General features: G+C 39.3%; 1 protein-coding gene across 1 annotated transcript in view; it reads right to left on the bottom strand.

The window, feature by feature from the left end:
- LOC133049361 (ATP-binding cassette sub-family C member 4-like) overlaps window positions 1-22,963 on the bottom strand; it is a 167,826-nt gene that overhangs the window by 75,214 nt on the left and 69,649 nt on the right. Inside the window, 3 exon segments of the mRNA XM_061133338.1 lie at window positions 599-749; window positions 16,694-16,773; window positions 20,618-20,764. Of these exon segments, the coding sequence (XP_060989321.1) occupies window positions 599-749; window positions 16,694-16,773; window positions 20,618-20,764 (378 nt within the window).

Here is a 22,963-nt window from a genome sequence, read left to right as displayed (position 1 = left end):
TAATTTATTTATTTTAATTGGAGGCTAATTACTTTACAATATTGTACTGGTTTTGCCACACATTGACATGAATCAGCCATGGGTGTACATGTGTCCCCCATCCTGAGCTCTGCTCTCAACCCCCTCCCTATCCCACCTCTCTGGGTCATCCCAGTTCACCAGCCCTAAGCATCCTGTCTCATGCATCAAACTTGGACTGGCAATCTATTTCACATATGATAATATACATTTTTCAATGCTATTCTCTATTTTCCTTCTACATTAGTTTCAACATGATGAGATAGTTTTAAGGATAGTATTAATACAGTAGATACTCTATGTTAGGAAGTATGTCATTAACAAGACAGAAATGGTCCTTGTTCTCATGGTGCTCACATCTGTCCTCCTTGGGCTAAAATGCAAAGTGCAGCTGACCCACCACCAGGTCCATTTGCCTTAAGGGCCAAACCTACTCTCAGGGGCCATAATTTTCAATCACCTAATGTTAACAGTGAGAAATTCCACAGAACAGTCTGCAGAATTTCAGGGGTCTGGTTAACTGCAGTATGAATGGAAGACAGCCTGCACTGCCCTCCCAACCTGAGCACCCTGTACTCACTTGTACATTCCAGGCGTTTCACATCTCGTGATGTCTCTAAGAAATACCACCGAAGAACAAAGAAAACGATGCCAAGGGGAATCACAGGTATAGCAGTCCAAGGAATTGCAGCCACCATCACGCCCACAACACCAATTACAAGTAGAAATATCTGAAATAGCGAAAATAGAGGCATTCGTGTCAAGGATACTTTTCAAACATAAACTTTGTTGATTTGTTAGGATTAAACTGCTTTCCTTGAAATTTGTTGAAACTGTAGGGAATGGTTTCCCTTCCAAAGAAATAAAACTAAAGGTGGTCCTCATGATGTTTATTGCATGAACCAAACACTCTGATAAGAACTTTCTAGGTATCAGCTCTTGTGACACACTCAGTAGCCCTTTGAGGCAGGATTTACTATTTTTAACAGATGAGAATATTTGATGTTCAGAGAGTAGGAGCTGCATTTCAAACTATCAGGAGTCAGCAGGTGTTGATTCATCTACTAGAGAGATGAGTGAGCATGTATCAAAGATGAGGAATCCAGATGCCTCAGCTATCCATGTAGGGATAAAGAAGTGGTTAATTACAAATTCAGAGTAACATATCTAATAACAGTATTATCTAATTTTACAAATGGAGACAGTGAGGCACAGAGAGAGGAAAAGCAACTTGCAAAGGACATTGCAAAGCCTGAGTCACAGAGCTGGGAAGCCCATGTCATGAGCCATTATGACATACTTAAGCTTGCCCCCAATATACAGCCATCTTTCTATCATTATACTAAGTATTTAAAATGTCCATTCCAAAGGTTAGCTATTATAACAACACCAGATTCCATTTACAATGTATGTACTGTATGTAAGGCTCTGTCCTGAGTTCCATGAACATTCTCTTAATCATCACATTATCCCCTGAGATGGCATTCTCTTGGGAAATGATTTTGGTCTAAAAAAGACAGCAGGTAGAACAGAAAATGATATCGTTGGTTGATGTTGATTTAAGCATCCATTTTATCAGGAAAAGCATGATACCCTGGAGGACAGTATCAGGCAATAAGAATACAACCAACATTTAGTGTCTGTCTGCTATGAAAGTGGGGTGAGGTGGTAGGGACTTGCAGATTCACCCAGCCTGGGCCAAGGTCTCTGAAGTTTATGATCTCAGGTGGATACAAATCCATGGTGATCTACACAGGGTGCTGGGGAAACACAGGGAAGAATACCTGAATATTTGTGGACAGTTCTAAGACTTATGACTGATTTTATAGGCTTGTTTACCAAATAGAAAGAATGGCATGAATGACTTGCAGGCAGTAATCACAGTTGATGGAAATTTTGACCAAAAAGGAACCAGGATGAGAAGGTTGAGATGCTTGTCTGAGTTAACACTGGCTGTTCTTTAAGATAAGAAATATGAGGTTGGCAGGGTAAGTGGTTGTCCTAAAGTATCCCAGGAAGGTATTGCTTATCCTGAAGAAAGAGAGGAGCAGTTTATGCTCAGGGGATCCCAGAGCCCCAGCTGCAGACAGGAGGAACAAACAACCAGAAGTGTGACTCTGTGGCCAGGAGCCCTTGAGAACCAAACTGCATGATCTGGATGGAGACCCATGTGCTTTTCCTGTTTCTCTCCACCTCTGCTGTGGTATCAAAAGAAAACTCAGAGTGAAGATGATGGAATTCTGAAGAAATAAATGCTAATCATAAGTGGAGAAAAATAAGGCTTTCTGACCTCCCTCCTATTAGACCTATTAAAAAACAATTTCCTACAGCCACTGGTTTGACTGTGCATCCCACTATGCTACAACCTTCATGTTCATGGGGAGGGGTCCTTCCAGCTCCTTCTATGTCTAGCCTTTAGGCCACTTGGCTTGCCATTTTTGTCAAAAAAAAAAAAAAAAACAAAAACTACTAAATGTCAATTATAAAAAAATGCAAATTACTGGTTTTTAGCAGACCTGCATCATTTGATGGATAACATTCATCCATTTCAATAATCTGGCTCTCCCCAGGTGGCTTTCCTGTGAATCAGTCATTAAAGAATCTGACTGCTATGCAGGAGACCCAGGTTTGATCCCTGGGTCAGGGAGTTCCCCTGGAGAAGGATATGGCAACCCACTCCAGTATTCTTGCCTGGAAAATCACATGGACAGAGGAACCTGGCAGGCTAGAATCCATGGGGTCAAAAAGAGTCAAATAAGACTGAGCAACAAAATCACTCCAGGTGAGGGCCTTTTATGACTAACCCAGCTTGGCAGGTAACCTGGGAAGCAGAGGTAAGATCAAAATGAAGGACTCCATGGAAGCTGGGTCAATGCTTTTTCCTTAGGTACCCACTGAAGACACATTACTAATGCTCCCAGAAGCTCTGGAGTTAGGTTCAGATTTCATGGCCCTAAATTCTAAAGCAATTCAAAGAGGATGTCTCTAACAGCTTTATTACACACACACACACACACACACACACACACAACATATTGTTTTTCCAAGTAGCTCAGATGGTTAAGAATCTGCCTGTAATGCAGGAGACCCAGGTTTGATTTCTGGGTTTGGAAGATCTCCTAGAGAAGGGACTGGCAACCAACTCCAGTATTCCTGCCTGGAAAATTCCATGGACAGAGGAGCCTGGCAGGCTACAGTCCATGGAGTCCCAAAGAGTTGGACATGACTGAGCACTTTTACTTTTATACGTATATACATTTGTGAATCTTTTATTGCCAGCCATCTCAAACCCCTTATAGAAGCTTGTAGAAGATGAAAATAGTATCTAAGCAAAAAGTTAACATCTGAAGAAGGAAGCAAAAGATCCTAGTGTACAATAAACACACAATAAATCCCTTCCTTGAAGCCAACTTCATTTCTTTCTCCTACATTCCCAGGAATTCCAAAAAGCCCAATTCAAGCTACATACACAATTCCCCCCACCTGGTTGGATCCCAGGCCCATTTGATGGACGACATCACCATGGCCAGTGCTTCTGCACCTCTGTCACACTATGGAACAGAGACAGTGATGGGTATATAGAAAGAAGCATACTGACCCAGAAGCAAGTGACCCAAGTCCTGATGTCCCCCAAATAAGGAGAATCATTATTTTTATATATTTTTATATATTTCCCATTTGGACCACACCATTTGGGAAATTCTATCCAAAGTCTATGAATCCACATGCACAAATAAAAAAAGTCTTATATGAACTCTTTCACTCGAGAGAAAATTGTGATTTTTCACAATTCAAAAAAATTCTTCAGTTGGCAGAGGATGAAAATCTATACCTGGAGGAGAAACTCCATTAGCCCAATATTGTGCTGAGATAGGGCTTCCCTGGTGGCTCAGATGGTAAAGAATATGCCTGCAATGTGGGGAACCTGCCTTTGATCCCTGTGTCAAGAAGATCCCCTGGAGGAGGGCATGGCAACCCTCTCCAGTATTCTTGCCTGCAGAATCCCCAGGGACAGAGGAACCTGGCAGGCTATAGTCCATGAGGTTGTAAAGAGTTGGACATGACTGAGCGACTAAGCACACAAGCTTAACACTAACCAAGGGTCAGTGCTGAGTCTTCATGTAAGGAGATACAGTAGCTTGCACGTCTCAAGAAGTTTAGAGATCAGCTCTGGTTCTCAGATCCCTCCTTCGTCACCACTGTTTCCTTTGATATCATTCAACTCATTTAACTCTGTTAAATTAAGACATTATAAAATGTTGGTGAGTCTTAGCTATATTATGAGTCGGAGCTATACAAACCCTGGACTTCCCTGGTGACTCAGATGGTAAAGAACCTGCCTGCATTTCAGGAAGACCCTGGTTTGATCCCTGGGTCGGGAAGATCCCCTGAAAAGGAGAATGGCACCCCACTCCATTATTCTTGCCTGGAGAATTCCATGGACAGAGGAGGCTGACAGTCTACAGTCCATGAGATTGCAAAGAATCGGACACAACTGAGTGACTAACATGCATACACACACAAGTACAAACCCTAAGACTAAGCTTTTCTATACCTTCCCTTTGCTTGGGATACATTAATCACATTTTCCATCCCTCATTTGGCTGCCTTGGATCTTTTCACAACCATGTCAGCTCTGGGACCTGGGTATCCTTCAATTCACTCTCAACTGAGAGTCACAGCTAACTCCACTGAACAGTGAATGGTGGGGTTTGGGTCACACTTTATTAACCAGCACAACAGGAAGCTTTAGGGAAACATGGTCTATTTCTTCCTTCATGTTTAGTGTATCTCATTGATAAATAGCTTCCTTTCCACTTCTGTCAGGGTTCAACCTTATTGCCAAATTTAAGTCTGGAGTCCCCTTATTTGATAATTTAACAAGGTATACCTTAAAAAGCACCATTACAGGGAGATCGACTCAACATTCTGTGATAATCTATATGAGAAAAGAATCTGAAAAAGAATGAATATATGTACATGTATAACTGAATCACTTTGCTGTACATCTGAAACAAACACAATATTGTAAACCAACCATATTCCAATAAAATTAAAATAATTAAAAAAAAAGTCTTTAAAAAACTAAAAGTCAAGGGTTTTGAAATCCATCTTATAAATAAAAGAAAAAAACAGCATATTAAAATATGTAGAAGAATGAAAATAAGAAAAAAAAAATAGACTCTTGAAAGTCCCTGGGACAGCAAGGAGATCAAATCAGTCAATCCCAAAGGAAATCAACGCTGATTATTCACTGGAAAGACTGGGTGCTGAAGCTCCAATACTCTGGCCACCTGATGTGAAGCGCTGACTCACTGGAAAAGACCCTGATGCTAGGAAAGATTGAGGACAGGAGGAGAAAGGAGCGACTGAGGAAGAGATGGTTGGATGGCATCATCCACTCAATGGACATGAGTTTGAACAAACTCTGGGAGATAGTGAAGGACAGGCACGCCTGGCGTGCTGCAGTACACGAAGCCGCAAACAATCAGACACAACTAAGCAACCAGATGACAAAAGACTTGAATGAAAAAGAAAGCTAACTTCTAAGCAAAAAAATCAACAACCACAAATCATGGTTCTTTGAAATCACCACAAAAATGCAAAAGGAAAAATAAAGAGAGAGAGAGAGAATTTACAATTCACATGAATTAAAGGAGGATAACACAAAAGATTGTGCTTCCCTGGTGGCTCAGATGGTAAAGAACCTGCTTGCAATAGGGGAGATCCAGGTTTGAGCCCTGGGTTGGGAAGTCCCCCTGGAAAAGGAACTGGCAACCTATACCAGTATTCTTTTTTTTTTTTTTTTTTATCAGTTGGATGCTAATTACTTAACAATATTGTAGTGGTTTTTGCCATACATTGACATGAATCAGCCATGGATTTACATGTGTTCCTCATCCCGATCCCCCCTCCTGCCTCCCTCCCCACCCCATCCCTCTGGGTTTTCCCAGTGCACCAGCCCTGAGCACTTGTCTCATGCATCCAACCTGGGCTGGTGATCTGTTTCACCCTTGATAGTATACTTGTTTCAACGCTATTCTCTCGGAACGTCCCACCCTCGCCTTCTCCCACAGAGTCCAAAAGTCTGTTCTGTACATCTGTGTCTGTTTTTCTGTTTTGCATATAGGGTTATTGTTACCATCTTTTAAAATTCCATATATATGTGTTAGTATACTGTATTGGTGTTTATCTTTCTGGCTTAATTCACTCTGTATAATGGGCTCCAGTTTCATCCATCTCATTAGAACTGATTCAAATGAATTCTTTTTAATGGCTGAGTAATATTCCATGGTGTATATGTACCACAGCTTCCTTATCCATTCGTCTGCTGATGGGCATCTAGGTTGCTTCCATGTCCTGGCTATTATAAACAGTGCTGTGATGAACACTGGGGTGCACGTGTCTCTTTCAGATCTGGTTTCCTCAGTGTGTATGCCCAGGAGTGGGATTGCTGGGTCATATGGCAGTTCTATTTCCAGTTTTTAAGGAATCTCCACACTGTTCTCCATAGCGGCTGTACAGCATTTATTGCTTGTAGACTTTTGGATAGCAGCCATCCTGACTGGTGTGTAACGGTACCTCATTGTGGTTTGATTTGCATTTCTCTGATAATGAGTGATGTTGAGCATATTTTCATGTGTTTGTTAATCATCTGTATGTCTTCTTTGGAGAAATGTCTGTTTAGTTCCTTGATTGGGTCATTTATTTTTCTGGAATTGAGCTGCAGGAGTTGCTTGTATATTTCTGAGATTAATCCTTTGCTTGTTACTTTGTTTGCTATTATTTTCTCCCATTCTGAAGGCTGTCTTTTCACTTTGCTTATAGTTTCCTTTGTTGTGCAAAAGCTTTTAAGTTTAATTAGGTCCCATTTGTTCATTTTTGCTTTTATTTCCAATACTCTGGGAGGTGGGTCATAGAGGATCCTGCTGTGATTTATGTCAGAGAGTGTTTTGCCTATGTTCTCCTCCAGGAGTTTTGTAGTTTCTGGTCTTACATTTATATCTTTAATCCATTTTGAGTTTATTTTTGTATATGGTGTTAGAAAGTGTTCTAGTTCATTCTTTTACAAGTGGTTGACCAGTTTTCCCAGCACCACTTGTTAAAGAGGTTGTCTTGTTTCCATTGTATATCCTTGCCCCTTTTGTTGAAGATAAGGTGTCCATAGGTATGTGGCTTTATCTCTGGGCTCTCTATTTTGTTCCATTGATCTATATTTCTGTCTTTGTGCCAGTACCATACTGTCTTGATGACTGTGGCTTTGTAGTAGAGCCTGAAGTCAGGCAGCTTGATTCCCCCAGTTCCATTCTTTTTTCTCAAGATTACTTTGGCTATTCAAGGTTTTTTTGTATTTCCATACAAATTGTGAAATTATTTGTTCTAGTTCTCTGAAAAGTACCGTCGGTAGCTTGATAGGGATTGCATTGAATCTATAGATTGCTTTAGGTAGTATAGTCATTTTCACAATATTGATTCTTCCAATCAATGAATATAGTATATTTCTCCATCTGTTTGTGTCCTCTTTGATTTCTTTCACCAGTGTTTTATAGTTTTCTATATATAGGTCTTTCATTTCTTTAGGTAGATATACTCCTAAGTATTTTATTCTTTTTTGTTGCAATGGTGAATGGTATTGTTTCCTTAATTTCTCTTTCTGTTTTCTCATTGTTAGTTATACCAGTATTCTCGCCTGGAGAATCCCATGGACAGAGGAGTCTGACAGGTTACAGTCCATGGGGTTATAAAGAGTCAGACATGACTGAGGAACTAACACTTTAGCTTTCATTTTAATACAAAAGATACCATAAGCATTACAAAGAGAATATAATAAACATTGTGCAGATAAATTTTTTTTTAATTTTAATGTAAAGGACAAATATCTTTTAAAAATGACATACAAAACTAACATAATGACATAGAAAATCTGAGTAACTGCATATTGATTTAAGAATTTGAATCCTTTTTAAAATTTTACTTTATTTTATTTTTTTGGCCATACTGTGCAGTTTGTGAGATCTTAGTTTTCCTACCAGCAATCAAACCCAGGCCCACAGCAGTGAAAGCACCAAGTTGTGACCACTAGACCACCAATGAATTTCCTGAATACATAATTTTTAAATTTCTCAAAGAAAAGACTGTAAGTCCAGAGGGCTTCACAAAAACATTGTGCAGAAAAGTGTTACCAAACTTTTCCAGTGTACTTTCCCAGGGTCCAGGATTACCATGATACAAAAACCAGATGATGACTTTAAAAGAAAGAAAAATTGTGAACCAAACTGTCTTAGAATATTAAACAACATACCAATGAACTGAATATAGCAATATAAAAAAGATAATATTCCACAATCTAACTTGACTGGGCAAGTCCAAAATCCTCAGGGTCGCCTATTACAAAGGACAGGCTAGAACACTTGGGCAGGAGCTGATATTGTTCACAACAAGCAGGATTTCTTTTTACTTCAGGGAGGCTTTATCCCTACTAAAATCAACTGATTATGGACTTCAATCACATCTACAAAAATACCTACAGAGCAAAAAAAAAAAAAAAAAAAAAAATACCTACAGAGCAATACACAAATCACCTTTTGACTCAAAAACTGAGGAATGTAGTCTGGTCAAGCTGACATTAAACTTACCATTAAAAATGGAAATATTTACCATGTATTTTCATGAGGATACTTAAGAATTGATGCTTTTGAACTGTGGTGTTGGAGAAGACTCTTGAGAGTCCCTTGGACTACAAGGAAATACAACCAGTCCATCCTAAAGGAAATCAGTCCTGAATATTCATTGGAAAGACTGATGCTGAAGCTGAAACTCCAATACTTTGGCCACCTGATATGAAGAACTGACTCACTGGAAAAGACCCTGATTCTGGGGAAGATTGAAGGCAACAGGAGAAGGGGATGATAGAGGATGAGATCGTTGGATGGCATCACTGACTCGATGGACATGAGTTTTGAGTAAGCTCCAGGAGTTGCTGATGGACAGGGAGGCCTGGCGTGCTGTGGTTCATGGAGTCGCAAAGAGTCAGACATGACTGAACAACTGAACTAACTGACATACTTCTGGTAACAAAAGCTGACAAAATATTTTAAGGAAAGCAAATTATAGACCAATATCCTTCATGAAAAACAGGTACAGAAATTCTTGACAAACTACACACAGCAATAAATAAAAAGATGCTACATTCATTTTAGTTCAGTTACTCAGTCGTGTCCCACTCTTTGTGACCCCATGAACCACAGCATGCCAGGCCTCCCTGTCCATCACCAACTCCCACAGTCCACCCAAACCAATGTCCACTGAGTTGGTGATGCCATCTAACCATCTCATCTTCTGTTGTCCCCTTCTCCTCCTGCATTCAATCTTTCCCTGCATCAGGGTCTTTTCAAATGAGTCAGCTCTTTGCACCAGGTGGCCAAAGTATTGGAGTCTCAGCTTGAACATCAGTCCTTCCAATGAACATCCAGGACTTATTTCCTTTAGGATGGACTGGTTGGATCTCCTTGCAGTCCAAGAGATTCTCAAGTGTCTTCTCCAACATCACAGTTCAAAATCATCAATTCTTCTGTGCTCAGCTTTCTTTATAGTCCAATTCCTACATCCATACATGACTACTAAAAAAACCATAGTCATGACTAGATGGACTTTTGTTGTCAAAATAATGTCTCTGCTTTTTAATATGCTATCTAGGTTGGTCATAACTTTCCTAACAAGGAGTAAGTGTTTTTTAATTTCATGGCTGCACTTACCATCTGCCGTATTTTTGGAGCCCCCAAAAATAAAGTCAACCACGGTTTCCACTGTTCCCCCATCTATTTGCCATGAAGTGATGGGACCAGATGCCATGATCTTAGTTTTCTGAATGTTGAGCTTTAAGCCAACTTTTTCACTCTCCTCTCTCAAGTAAAGTCTTTTCCAGGAATGTTAAGTTTGTCTTTCAAATACCAATCACCATAATTCACATTAAGAGAGTAAAGATAAGTAATCATATGACCAGCTGAAGAGATGCAGAAGAAATATTTGTTAAAATTCAATACCTCTTCTTCATTTTTTAAAAAAAGTAAAATTCTTGCAATTGAGGAACTAAAAGAAATATTTTCAATATGATAACAGATATCTACCTAAAAATGCAATTAATATTATTTGTAATGAAAAATTACTGATTTTTCCCTGAGAATACAAGATTATATTATCTAACCAATTCTCTTTAACATTAACTGGAAAGTCTAGCCACAAGTCAAGAAAAGGAAATAAAAGTCATAAATATTGGAAATGAAGATACAAAACTGTGATTATTTACAGCTGACATGATTGCATATGGACAAAATCCTATAGAATTAAAAAAATAAAAAAGCATACCACTATTGACTCCATCAATGCAAAGTTAATTCACAAATAAATCAACTATATTTCTATAGACTAGCAACAAGCAAGTGAATAATGGTATCAGAAACAAGACTTCCCTAGTGTTCCAACTGGTTAAGAATCCACCTGCCAATGCAGGGAACATGGTTTTGATCCCTGGTTTGGGAAGAATCCACATGTGTAGAGCAGCTAAGCCCATGTGCCACAACTACTGAGCCCAGGCTCTAGAACCAGACTGCTGCAACTACTGGCACCCATGAGCCCTAGAGCCCATACTCTGCAATAGAAAAGCCATCAAAATCAGAAGTCCACCCATAGCAACTAGTCAACCCCTCTCACCGCAACTAGAGAAAGCCCATATATAGCAAAGGAGGCCCAGTGCATCCAAAATAAATGAATAAATAATTTTTTAAAAATCCAATAATACTATGAAAAAGAAAATATGCATGAATAAATTTAACCAGAGAAGTGTAAGATGTCTATAGTAAAAATTACAAAATATTTCTAAAATTAAAGACCTAAATAAGCAGAGACACATATTAGTAACTGTAGATCCAACATTGTTAAGACTCAGACTTCTCAAATATTTTACAGCTAAAAGGAAATATTAATAAAATTTTCAGGCTTTTATTTAAAAACAAATTGAAAGGCTTCTAAAATTTACACATAAAAGTAAAAGAATCCAGAATAATTAAAGCAACCTTGACAAAGAAGCACAAAGTTAGACAATTTAAACTATGGGTTTCATCTCTTATTAAAACGTACAGTAACTAAGAATGCAGTATTAGTATAAGGATCAAAATATCAGCATAAACTGCAACTACTGAGGAACAAAATATATTATACAGATGCAGATTTCCTTAATTCAATGCATAAAAGTCTTTAACAAATGTGTCCAGAAAAATTGGAAAAAATATAACTCAACCACTAATTACTCTTTCACATATAAAATTAGTGCAAGATGCATCAATATCTAAAAAGGTAGAACATAGAAAAATATCTTCACACTTCTAAGGATAGGCAAAGATTTCTTAGGATACAAAAACATCAACTGTGAAAGAAAAAAGGTAAACATTAGACTTCATCAAAATTAAACCTTGATCTCCACTAAGGATAAAAATGGCAAGCCACTGACTGGAAGAAAATATCCACAAAGGACTCGTATTAAATATATGTTAAAAATAAACACCCCAAGGGGGATTTGAGGAAGGGGTTAGGGAAGGGATCCACACCACAGAAATCTCAAAATGACAAACTCATTATTCAGTGGGAGAGGCTGGAATACTCTCTACACACTTTCCCTGACATCCCTACACAACGAAATGCAAGGGTCAGAGGTGCTGAGACAAGTAAAGGCTGTAAAAGCAAGTGACCCCTAATAACCTATTACGCTGATTCTCAGGCTTCGTTCTCAATATCCAGATGCACTGGCCTGTTCTTCTGTGCTCCCCTTTCTGGAAAGAAATGACTGAGGACACCTCCTTCACATTTTCTTTTTCTTGGGCATTTTCACTTCATAAAACTGCGGTCAGTGCGTTGTGTGTGCTGAGGAGGTAATGACACAGCATTACCTGTGTAACACACAGCATTATAGCTGTGGCGAGGTGCTCTCACCACAGCCGGCATTGGTGGCTCAAGGGCATTTGCCCTTTGTGTCCATGAAAGGACGTGAAGACTCAGTTCAGCTCTGACAAGCTGCTGATTTTGTTTTTTTCCCGCTGAATGAGGGATGTGTGGGGAATAAGCATTTTACAACTTAGTTTTCCTCAATAAATTACAGTGTTTTGCTGGGAGCAGCTGTGTGCAAGTTCACACGCCCCAAACTTTTTTTTTGAAAATTAAAATGCCTAAACCTAACTTCCACATCTCACTTTCAGTTTTACTTATTTTAGCAGTAGGAAGACTCCTTGGAGGTGATGATTTCAATGACAAGAATTATAGATAACTGAGACTTCTTACTCAGTGTTATTTGGGACTTTAGCAAATTGTATGAAAATTACATTACTCTGAAATACTTAATGCTCAATGGTCTGTCTTGAAAACAACTGATTTTTATTTTGTGAGTCTACATAAGAAAGTGTCCATTAAAATCTTCAAGGATCATAAACCTGGAATCTCTGTGATACAAAATCATGAGTTGATATTTATGGGCCTGGAAACTCTGACAATAACTTTAATGCAACATAATGCCATTTTGCCAAAGGCAAAAGGAGAAAAGGAAAGCAGAGAACAAGATGGCTGGATGGCATCACTGATTCAATGGACATGAACTTGGGCAAACTCTGGGAGATAGTGAGGGACAGGAAAACCTGGTGTGCTGCAGTTTATGGGGTCACAAAGAGTTGAACATGACTTAGTGACTGAACAACAACAAATACCACTGTCATCAGACTATTTCTTACCTAAAACACATATGTGGTATTTTAAAAATAGTTACTTACTGCTCATCATGCATTTAGATGTTATGCAAATAAGAATATTAAAATGAATTTCATTTTGTCTTTCCAACAATCTTGTTAAGTGGGTATTATTTTTCCATTTTACAGAAAGGAGAGTGTGGCTTTGTGGGGCAGAGATGGTAAGAGGGAAAGCTGGGACGGGGGCTTGGAAAGGGAGACTGCGGGGCTCTGCACTGCCTCACTTTAAAGCTGTTCACATCATGAATGACTATCAGGTGCAATCACACCACATAAATTGATTTTTTAAGCTGCTTTCCTTCATCCTTTGAAATGGTAAGCAGCTCCAATTTCCCCCACCACTCGTATAATGTGACTAAACAGGCAACATATCTGGTAGCTGTGAGAGTCAGTGTACAGGATGGTGCACAAACTCACGATCACCTCTCTGTTGGGATCTAGTCTCTGAATGACATCACCTGAGGGGGTGGACTGTCCTGCAGTGTAGACAACTACTCAGAATCCAGGGTTTTCCTTAGCAACACCTGGCATCACTTTCACAAAATATTAAATAAATCATCTGAAATTTCATTTAAGGGAGTGAGAAGAAATTAGATGAAGGAACGTATATGGAATAAATACTTTAGAAGTAATAAAAATAAAAACAATCAAGAATCTTCAAAGGTTTATACAACAAGGATAAGCAAAATCATCAAAAATGAGTTTGAAACAGGTGCGCTTACCCAGCTGAACAAGGACTTTCCAGCCCCGTCCCTTCCCCTCCTCAGCTGGTGATAGAAAGACTGGGCCTCACACAACAATGTGGCATCCACCAACACCTCCTGCCCCACCATCCACAGCAGCCTTTCCCTCTCATCTGGAGTCAAAGGTCACCTCCTAGAAGCTCCGCCACCTCCTAGGCCAGGAGTCAGCTCTTTGCGTCAGGTGGCCAAAGTATTGGAGTTTCAGCTTCAACACCAGTCCTTCCAATGAACGCCCAGGACTGATCTCCTTTAGGATGGACTGGTTGGATCTCCTTGCAGTCCAAGGGACTCTCAAGAGTCTTCTCCAACACCACAGTTCAAAAGCATCAATTCATTGGCGCTCAGTTTTCTTTATAGTCCAACTTTCACATCCATACATGACTACTGGAAAAACCACAGCCATGACTAGATGGACCTTTGTTGTCAAAGTAATGTCTCTGCTTTATAATATGCTTTCTAGGTTGGTCATTACTTTCCTTCCAAGGAGTAAGTGTCTTTTAATTTCATGGCTGCACTCACCATCTGCAGTGATTTTGGAGCCGCTCCAAAAAAAAGTCTGCCACTGTTTCCACTGTTTCCCCATCTACTTGCCATGAAGCGAGGGGACCAGATGCCATGATCTTAGTTTTCTGAAAGTTGAGCTTTAAGCCAACTTTTTCACTTTCCTCTTTCACTTTTATCAAGAGGCTCTTTAGTTTTTCTTCACTTTCTGCCATAAGGGAGGTGTCATCTGCATATCTGAGATTATTGATATTTCTCCCAGCTATCTTGACTCCAGCTTGTGTTTCATCCAGCCCAGCATTTCTCATGATGTTCTCTGCATATAAGTTAAATAAGCAGGGTGACAAAATATAGCCTTAACGTAGTCCCTCTTATATTTGGAACCAGTCTGTTGTTCCATGTCCAGTTCTAACTGTTGCTTCCTGACCTGCATAAAGATTTCTCAGGAGGCAGGTCAGGTGGCCCAGTATTACCATCTCCTTCAGAATTTTCCACAGTTTATTGTGATCTACACAATCAAAGGTGTTGGCATAATCAATAAAGAAGTAGTAGATGTTTTTCTGGAACTCTCTTGCTTTTTTGATGATCCAGAAGATGTTGGTAATTTGATCTCTGGTTCCTCTGCCTTTTCTAAATCCAGCTTGAACATCTGGAAGTTCACAGTTCACATATTGTTGAAGCCTGGCTTGGAAAATTTTGAACATTACTTCACTAACGTGTGAGATGAGTGCAATTGTGCAGTAGTTTGAGCATTCTTTAGCATTGCCTTTATTAGGGGTTGGAATGAAAACTGACCTTTTCTAGTCCTGTGGCCACTGCTAAGTTTTCCAAATTTGCTGGCATATTGAGTGCAGCACTTTTATGGCATTATCTTTTAGGATCTGAAGTAGCTCAACTGGAATTCCATCACCTCCACTAGCTTTGTTTTAGTGATGCTTCCTAAGGCCCACTTGATGTCACATTCCAGGATGTCTGGCTCTAGGTGAGTGATCACACCATTGTGATTATCTGGGTCGTGAAGATCTTTTTTGTACAGTTATATGTATTCTTGCCACCTCTTCTTAATATCTTCTGATTCGGTTAGGTCCATATCATTTCTGTGCTTTATTGAGTCCATCTTTGCATGAAATATTCCCTTGGTATCTCTAATTTTCTTGAAGAGATCTCTAGTCTATCCCATTCTATTGTTTTCCTCTATTTCTTCACACTGATCACTGAGGAAGGCTTTCTTATCCCTCCTTGCTATTCTTTGGAACTCTGCATTAAAATGGGTATATCTTTCCTTTTCTCCTTTGCTTTTCACTTCTCTTCTTTTCACAGCTATTTGTAAGGCCTCCTCAGACAGTCATTTTGCTTTTTTGCATTTCTTTTTCCTGGGAAATGGTCTTGATCCCCATCTCCTGTACAATGTCCTGAACCTTCATCCATAGTTCATCAGGCACTCTGTACATCAGATCTAGTCCCTTCAATCTATTTCTCACTTCCACTGTATAATCATAAGGGATTTGATTAAGGTCATACCTGAATGGTCTAGTGGTTTTCCCTACTTTCTTCAATTTAAGTCTGAATTTGGCAATAAGACCCCTTAAGACAGAGCAATCAGCTTGTGAAAAGAAAAACTGTCTACAAAAGCAAAAGACATTTTCTGAGATGACTTTGATCCCATAATCGAATTACTGGCTTAAAAGCCTTCATATCTCTAAAGGTTCTCTCTATTAATCTTGGTGGACTTCCCAGGTATCTCAGTGGTAAGAATCTGCCTACACTGCAGGAGACACAAGTCTGATCTCTGGGTCAGGAACATTCTCTGGACAAGGAAATGGCAACCCACTCTAGTATTCTTACCTGAGAAATTCCATGGATGGAGAAGCCTGGTGGGCTGCAGTCCATGGTGTTGCAAAAGAGTCCCACAATTTAGCAACTAAATAACATTGTCCTTGTTAAAGTATTATTTTCACCTTATTTTTAACCATTTTTTTCTTTGTTAGTAACCACACCTGGCTTTATCCAAATAAAATGGTACAGCAAATAATTGTCCCCTGTAGGAATACAATGTATCATGCTCGTGCTCAGCTGTGTCCAACTCTTTGCAGCCCCATGGACTACAGCCCGCCAGGCTCCTCTGTCTGTGGAATTTTCTAGGCAAGAATACTGAAGTGGGTTGCCATTTCATTTTTCAGGGCATCTTCCCAACCCAGGAATTGAACCCACATCTCTTGCATCTCCTGCATTGGCAGGTAAATTCTTTACCACTGAGCCACTTGGGAAGCCCAATACAATGCATAATTTAGTTGATCTAGGTTATCTTTCCATGAGAGGTGATTGTCTCTCTGTTATGAGACATGCTCACAGTAATTGACAAAAGACACGTGGAAGGCAGAGGGAGAACCATTTACCCTGCACATCGCTGCTTCAGACCAACCTTGACGTGACTGTGTAGCCACTCCTGCCCCAGGTGTCTCTCATGTTAACTCAGCCTCCCAATCACAGCTGCACTTCTCTCTCAGAAACACAGCCTCTTACGTAAGATAACAGGACACATCAGCAGGCTGAAAGGCCCACCTCCAGTCCCTGTAAAAAAATCCATGAGAAACAGGCACTCTGCTCTTCCCTGTGAGAACTCTGGCAGGACTCGTACACTACCTGTATGAAATCTTGAAATATCAGGGGCAACAAGTCATCCATATGCCCAATGTCTTTGAAGAAACGATTTAAAATTCTTCCTGCAAGAATAGGATACAAAAAAATTACTCATTTCCTCAGATAGGAGCTTTAAGAGAAACAATTCATGAACAAATCAAAACAATATTTTTGAAGACTATGATGTATTTAGGGACTTCCCTGGTGGTATAGTATCCCCAGTGCAGGGAATATGGGTTCAATCCCTGGTGCAGGAAGATTCCACACGCTGCAGAGCAACTAAGCCTGTGAGCCAGAACTACTGAAGCCCATGTGCCTAGAGCCTGAGCCCTGCAACAGAAAAAGCCACCACAATGTGAACCCCAGGCACTGCATTGAGTGGTAACCCTTGCTCGCTGTAACTAGAGAAAACCCACATGCAGCAACAAAGATGAATGCAACTAAAAATAAATAAATAAATCTTTTTTTAAAGTACATGTATTAAATATTTAATATATTGGGCTTCCCTAGGGGCTCATGCTAAATAATCCACTTGCCAATGCAGGAGACATAAGAGACAGGGGTTCAATTCCTGGGTCAGGAAGATCCCTGGAGGAGGAAACGGCAACCCACTCCAGTATTCTTACCTGGGAAATCCCATGGACAGAGGAGCCTGGCAGGCTACAGTCCATGGGACTACAAAAGAGTCAGACATGACTTAGTGGTAACACAACAATGAATTTAATATATTACAAATTCATATGAAATAAGCCAATGTCAGTAGTAAAAAGAAAGACAAAATAGGATGATACCTAAAAAGAAACAAAAATACCAACAAATGGCAGTGAGTGGGGAATTGAAATTGAGTCCTGATTTTTAAAAGAATGGGGGAATCTTGTGGCAGTAACAGGAGGGGTAGGTGGATTTGAGATTGTTCCCTCCCTTTAGATCCATCACATCTAAGACATACTCCAAGTGCTAAATTGGTAAATAAATAGTTGCAAAATACCTAAGTTAATCCTAATTGTTACACCAATTTTGCTTTCATTATCAAGATTAATTTTGCCAAGTGATACTTTTTAAGTAAACATAATTATAACCTCTCTGCAATTTTTTTTCTCTCCAGATGGCTCACAGCAGCTCACATTTTGGGAAATTATGGCTTGTGGCCATTTCCAAGTTGTAAGTTTACTACTGGGGTAATAAGCCATTATTTTCAGAGGTATACCAGGTGTGACAAGCACAGACATATGAATAAGCATCTAAGAAGATCAGAGGGATATAGGAAGGAAAACAAAAATATTACTAAATGAGTAAGGATCACTTATCATTGATTTTACTTCCCTTCTCAGAATCCACAATGATAGTATATCCTTAAGGCAACAGGATAGAATATGAGAATTTCTGGTAAATATCTGGCGTAAACTAAAAATGTCACCTGTCACTTCAGTAAACAAAGGATGCTGCAGCCAGCTTTGCAAGGGTAGTGCACCCTGAGGAGACTCAGGATGAGAAAGAACAGGACACTGGCCCCAGACAGGGGAGGTACACACCAAAGGAACTGTAGTAGGGAGGAGCCAATATTGACTCCATGCTGGATCTGTTTCTTTGACCATTGCTATTCTCTGTTTTTGTCAGGGAACCCTGCCCTTCTGCCTGAATGTTAAACTAAAGTGGCTTTTATCATCTCACATGGAGACAATCTGACCCTCACCACCTGTAAATGGCTGCAGAAAAACTACCCTCTTATTGTGTAAGATAAATGGCCTATTGACTTCACTTCCTTGCCTACTCTCCCCTATATTCTGTAAAAGAACCAGGCATCCAGACTCCAACAAGATGGTTATTTTGAGATATTAGTCTGCCATCTTCTCAGTCTGCCAGGTTTCCAAATAAAGTCATTATTCTTTAGCCTTAACATGTCGTCTGTAAGACTTACTGGCATTGTGATGTGAGCAGAGCAAGCTTGAACTTGGTAACAAGTAACACCACTCTATGTGGTTTTCTCTTCATGCCATCACATATCAGAAACCAAGACCACAATAAATCATCTATTAAAAAATTAGACTTTTGAAAATAAACACAGAGAAGAGTTCAATTTAATACACCACTAAAAGAATAAATAACCGATGCCCCTAAACCTTTGGACCTATCTTTGCAGTACTTATTTGGGCTTCTATTTTCTTGAAAGAATGAAGTTCTGATAATAGACACAGGAGGGGGAGACAAGATACACACTGGTATGCCTGCTGCTCTAGGATTAGTGATCTTAAAGATTTAAACTTGGTTCCAAATCCTTGAATAATAAATCAGCATCTGGAGAAGTCTACAGGTCATCAACAGCCTGGTTAACAGTGGTCACAATCACTCAGAGGCTGTGATAACAGAAATTCAGTCTCACTTGATGCTCCCAAATGTATGACAGTAGTTTTAACTTTAACAGGCAAAGTAGAGAGACTTCACAGCTGTAATAGCAAGACTCTTCCACTTACTTCCTCACTCTAGCTTCATAATACCATGAGATTGTGTGGGCTTCTGCAGTTTACCATCCTGTGCTCCTCACAGGACCTGGAATAAAGAACATGTCTTGAATAAATCTGCACAAGGTTTATTCACTGAACAGTCTTATTTAATCCTCACAACAGTCTTGTGAAACAGAAAGGGCAGCAGTTAATCCCATTTCACAGGAGAGAAGTTCCCAAACACCATGTCAACATCCTCACTAAGGTTCATTAGGCACTGACCCTGTGTTAAGCACTGTGAATGTATTAACCTGCTTAATGCCCACAATATCAAGACACTGGTAAGGTGTGTGAACAGTATCCTCATTTTATAGGTAAGAAAATTAAACATAGAGAACGAAACACAGAGAAATTAAATAACTAGCATATAAGTATTAACATAACTTTAACTGGCTATTACTATTAGTAACTAGTACTAGGATTGAACCCAGGAAGTTGGCTCCAGACTCCATACTTATAACCATGACAACATCCTGCCTGGAGATTTGCCTGCCCAGTAGTATCTACCTACTTTGGCCTTGATCACACAGCTAGTTGATGGCCAGGCCAAGGCTACTGCTGTCCTCCCTCCAGTCACATCCCTGCCTCAACAGGCCCTGTCAATCATGATCTACAAAAACAAAGCCTCCCTGGGCCTCAGCAGAAGTCTAACCAACTGAACAGAGTGGGCATGTGCGCTGATGAACTAACTCTTCATAGGAAACCAGGTCAGGAGGCTACCTTCCAAAGCAAGACAGGTCGAAGATCTCAGGGAGGAGGAAATAACCCCTGGGAACCCTTCAGGGACACTCTTACTTATAATGAAGATCCACCTGCTAGGTACCACAAGACCTCTTAAATGTAACCAAAAGTCCATTGTAAAACTAGACGGTTGATTTTATCAAAGAGGATGTTTACATTTCACTGATCCTGTATTTTAATTAATCTTACATTACCATTTAGGTAAAACTCAAAATACGGGCACATGTCAGAGCTCTGTGGTCCCAGAAATGGATGGATAATGCAAGAAAGAAACACACAGCCTGTCTTCTGTAGAGATGTTCCTGGAAAAAGGTCCTTCCTACTTAGTTTAACACTACATAACACATCCAATGTTTCAACAATTAGTCAAAAACATTCAATACATTTGCCTCATCTGTCAGGTGTTTCATAAGAAATGGACTCCTAAATCATCCTGCAAAGTAAACATTCATTTATCTTTACAGATATGCATAAATTGGAATAAAAGCTTATATGCTCCTATATTCAGATTTTCTCTGGCAGGAAAAATTATCAGTGAAGCTTTTGTAGAAAATGAATAAACAGACACAGTGATTTTCTTTCAAGTGTATCTTCCATTTTCAAATATGAAATTGTATTTCATACAAACCAGGCACTTAATGTGTTAACAAGACATATTCACTGAAAAATTTGGTGTCTGACTTACCTATTGGATTTATATTGAAGAACAATACTGGAGCTCTTAAAATTTGCTCCAACATTTTGTTGTGCAAAGTTCATGAAGAATTAACAAGGATGTAGAATATCAACAGAGACCGTGTGATGCCAAAAAGGACAGTAGACACAGTTAACCCTGAAATAAAGAAACATGACTCAGCACAAGATCTCTGTCTTATTCTCAACCATGCTAAAGCATGGCAGGCAGTTTAAAAAGGCACTGTGTATTTCATTCTATAAATAAAATTTATATAGAGGTTTACATATATAGAATACAGAAAAACCATATATGTATGTATATATATATATTTATATATAAAATAGATTCTCTAAGAGTTTAATGCTTTCAAAAAATACATTTATAAATAAAAGTGTAAAATCACTGTTTTCCTCTCACTAAATAGAAACAACATGGGGGGAAAATGTGTAAACTACAGTTTCATTCTGCTGCTGCTGCTGCTGCTAAGTCACTTCAGTCGTGTCTGACTCAGTGCGACCCCATAGACGGCAGCCCACCAGGCTCCGCCGTCCCTGGGATTCTCTAGGCAAGAACACTGGAGTGGGTTGCCATTTCCTTAAAGTGAAAAGTGAAAGTGAAGTCGCTCAGTCGTGGCCAACTCTTCGAGATCCCATGGACCGCAACCTACCAGGCTCCTCCGTCCATGGGATGTTCCAGGCAAGAGTAATGGAGTAGGTTGCCATTGCCTTCTCCACAGTTTCATTCTAGGCTTGCCTAATTCAATTACAAGTTCTAATAAAACTTATAAGAAAGATAATTATACAAGTAGCTGATCTTTCTTTCTCCACATTTCAAATCTCATTATTTACAACATGTCCCATAATCTAAAAGTAAGGTATGCTTTGGTGAAAGTGAAATTGTTAGTTGCTGAGTCGTGTCATACTCTTTGCAACCCCATGGACTATAGCCCCAAGGCTCCTCTAACCATGAAATTCTCCAGGCAAGAATACTGGAGTGAGTGGGTTGCCATTCCCTTCTCCAATGCTTTGCTACCAGCACAAGAATTAACCGGGAAAAGGAGACATGATCTACCATTTCCTTGTAATTTATAAGGAAATTTACTTCCATGTACAGTAGCTTCTTAAGAAGCTACTGTATAGCACAGGGAACTCTACTTAATGCTCTGTGGTGACCTAAATGGAAAGGAAATCCAAAGATAGGACATATGTTCAATGGTTCACTTAGCTGTACAACAGAAACTAACACAACATTGGAAAGCAACTATAATAAAAATTAACAAAAATTTAAAATAATACAAATAAACTAGCTACTTCTTTGCCTAAGTAGCTATATAGAGTATAAAAAGACCATGTTAAGTTGCAAGTGGACAATCTCTCAAATAATTGAATTGCAACAAATTATATTCTGACATGAGATAATCTAAACAAGATAATCTAATCTCTCACTATTATATAGAACCCCAAAGCATTTGTAAATAAATATAATCATTTAAATTTGTGTATTATTAATGACATAAAAGAGTACTACTATGCATATAAAAATTAAAATAGCCCTCCAAACATCTCTTCAACTCACAATGCTATATAGAGTGGGGATAACTTTGGCAATATATATTCCATCAAGTACTTTTTCCATTCAGCTACCACATCAGTATTATTTAATTTCTGAAAGCTGCTCAAATTCCCGAATTCCATCAACAGGAATTTGCCTGAGCCCACCATCCTATATGAATGTGTAACAGAATCCCTTCCTTCTTCTCTAAGCCCTCACTGTCCACCAATTCAGAAGATAAACTGCTGGTAGATTCAAGTTTCTTATCAAGTGATCAATAAATACCAAATTTCAATGAGTGGATTTTTACATAACTTACTCTTTGTAGAAAGCTTGTACAAGCATTTCCTGTGAGAATATTTCAATTTTTTTAAATTTATTGGGATATAGTTGCTTTTCAATGTTGTATTAGTTTCTGCTGTTCAACAAAGTAAATCAGCTATACATATACATATATCCCTTCCCCCTTGGACCTCCCTTCCCCCTATCCCTCCCCTCTAGGTCATCACAGAGCACTGAGCTGAGCACCCTGTGCTATGTAGCAGCTTCCCACTAGCTATCTGTTTTACACATGGTAGTATGTATATGTCAATTCTAATCTCCCAATTCATCTCTCTCACTTCCCCACTCCCGCTCTGTGTCCAAACATTTTTCTCTACATCTACAACCCTGAAAATAGGTTCATCCCCTGAAAATAGGTTCACCTGTACCATTTTTCTAGATTCCAAGTCATGTCCAACTCTTCACAAACCCATGGACTGCAGAATGCCAGGCTTCCCTGTCCTTCACCATCTCCTGGAGTTT

Source organism: Dama dama, chromosome 30 (assembly GCF_033118175.1).
Source record: "Dama dama isolate Ldn47 chromosome 30, ASM3311817v1, whole genome shotgun sequence".
NCBI lineage: Eukaryota > Metazoa > Chordata > Mammalia > Artiodactyla > Cervidae > Dama > Dama dama.
Note: the sequence above shows the minus strand (reverse complement) of the source record. Positions and strands in the feature narration are given on the sequence as shown.